Here is a 2,236-nt window from a genome sequence, read left to right as displayed (position 1 = left end):
TATCAGGCAGAACCGGTAACCGCTGACTATAAGAAAAAAGGATATTTTTCAGAGAAACAGACTGATGCCCCCTTTTTCAAAATTTTTTTTCGTTTGTTTAAATTAAAGGCTAGATTTTAAAATTTTGGATAAGCTAATAAAATACAATTTTGGGAAAAAAATTTGATAAATCGTAGTGTTGATAAGATATAGAATTTTCTTTTGTATTCATGTTCAATACCTAGGTTCCTTTTTATCATATTTCAGACCTATGAATGTTATACTTTTTCAAAATTCCTAAATAATGGCAGACTTTTGTTTCCAGCTCATATACCACTATATAGCAGTCACATGGCTGCACAAATATCACTTGATAAGAATGTTCCAAGTCTTTTAATCTGAGAACAATACCAAATGGCATCTTACAGCTTATATATACAAGAATCCAGACATGTCTTCTACATCAGATATCTAAAACCGGCATAAGAAAATATTTGAATGAATAAACACATTTTATAATTTCCTTTTCTCTGCCATCTTAGCAGCAGCTTTCTTCTTCATCAAGTGCATCCTCCTTTCAGCTGTGATCATCGAGTTAGAGGGTGCAGAAGATTTCCCTGATGACGATGACGACGATGAGAGGGATTTGTTGTTGCCATTGTTGCTGTTCCCACCATTGTTTGCTCCTGCAATAGCTCAGGCTAGTCAGATACATGTGTATATACAGGTAGTTTTTAACATGAAACAAAAAAGATATGAGCTAAACAACTGCTATTTTATTCCATGTGACAATATCATAGGGATGTAATGTTTAGTATATGCAGGAGCAAAAATAAGTAAATTCAAGTGACAAAACCACACGAATAAAGAAATATGAAAAGAAAAAAAATTCATACCAAGACAAAAAAGCAAGTAAGCAAGATCCAATTAATAAAAATACTTATATATATAAAGTCCACAGAAAAAAAAAATGGTTGTAAGTACCTAAGGTTCTCCCAGAAGCCGAAGAGAGGTTTGTAAAGGGCGAGAGGCGAGAGAGACCCAAGCCCTTGGTAGGAGAAGGTGTCGGCCGAGAGAGGGAGCTGCCTGACTTGCTCCCACTGGCCATACTGGGCATTCCGCCACCACTGACACCCCGAGTGCCCGACAGAGTGCCGCCACCAGTAGCACTAACAATACTAGTCTGAGGATGAAGATATATATATAGACGCTCTTACAAGATAGATATGTAAAGGCAAACATCACAATTTTGAGATGCCTCATGGTTAAGTTTACTACAAGGTGTGCCAAGTTGCATAGTAATGTTAGAATGCACATGCACATCTTTGTTTGTTTATAATTTATTGCGTCTGACTACATATGTTAGTACTGGTACCTGTGCTTGTCTGTGCAAATCTGTGTACATCTATATGCCAGCTTGTGTCCAAATGGAAATGTGTTACTATTAGTATAGTGTCCTACTTTACTGATTAATTATGTAGTAAATGCAAGTGTATGCTACAAGTCTGTGTTCATACATCTAGTTTATAATTCCTCAAAGCACATCCTTGGCAGCTACTGCTAGAAATTTTATACAAGCTTGCCTCCAAAACTCAGTGAGACAATTTCTAAGAGATGCAATGAAGGGCGATAAAGCTTTACAAAAGCGGATTATGAATGCCAAGAAAATAAAATGACAATAAAACTACTATCTTTAAAAGCAATTAGTCGATGTCAAAAGATATTTCCCCTTCTATTTCAGTTACTAGAATTTTTGCTTTGACAATGATAGCTGATTGGAAAAAGTATATTTAATGATAGATGTTGAAAAGGAAGGGGATATATCTACCATTCCATTTTCAGCATCTAAAACAAGTTTATCACCTTAATGGATTATGCTCCTTTCAATAGAAAGGGAGTTTAGCTTAAAGATACTAACTGTCTATGAAATATGTAAAGATGATGTGCTTGGGAGTTCAATTGAACTGGAAACAAATGTGTAATGTAGATACAACCAAATTTGACAAATGTATACAAATAAACTAAAGAAAATACACAGTAATAGTATAAGCACATAGTCAACATGATTCTACTATAGCACTTACCTAATTATTATGAACAGGGATGATATGAACACCATTACCTAATGAACTCACATCAGCACATGGAATCTAGTGTTTAAATATTTTTGTACAATGCCAAACGAAGATATTGCTTTCAAAGAGCAATTTAAAATTTTGCATACAAGAGAATATCAACAAAAAAGCAATATATCCAG

General features: G+C 34.6%; 1 protein-coding gene across 3 annotated transcripts in view; it reads right to left on the bottom strand.

The window, feature by feature from the left end:
* Positions 1 to 239: 239 nt before the first annotated feature.
* Positions 240 to 2,236, bottom strand: part of LOC119593720 (integrator complex subunit 12-like) — an 11,731-nt gene continuing 9,734 nt past the window's right edge. For 2 of the 3 annotated variants that reach the window (XM_037942693.1, XM_037942691.1), the window contains exons 6-7: positions 964 to 1,162; positions 281 to 665 (exon numbers count right to left, since the gene is read on the bottom strand). In XM_037942693.1, coding sequence (XP_037798621.1) covers positions 493 to 665; positions 964 to 1,162 — 372 coding nt within the window. In that variant the 3' untranslated portion in view covers positions 281 to 492. Of the gene's footprint in view, positions 666 to 963; positions 1,163 to 2,236 lie in introns of all 3 variants that reach the window. The other variant, XM_037942692.1, reaches the window with a different exon arrangement.

Source organism: Penaeus monodon, chromosome 32 (genome assembly GCF_015228065.2).
Source record: "Penaeus monodon isolate SGIC_2016 chromosome 32, NSTDA_Pmon_1, whole genome shotgun sequence".
Lineage (NCBI taxonomy): Eukaryota > Metazoa > Arthropoda > Malacostraca > Decapoda > Penaeidae > Penaeus > Penaeus monodon.
Note: the sequence above shows the minus strand (reverse complement) of the source record. Positions and strands in the feature narration are given on the sequence as shown.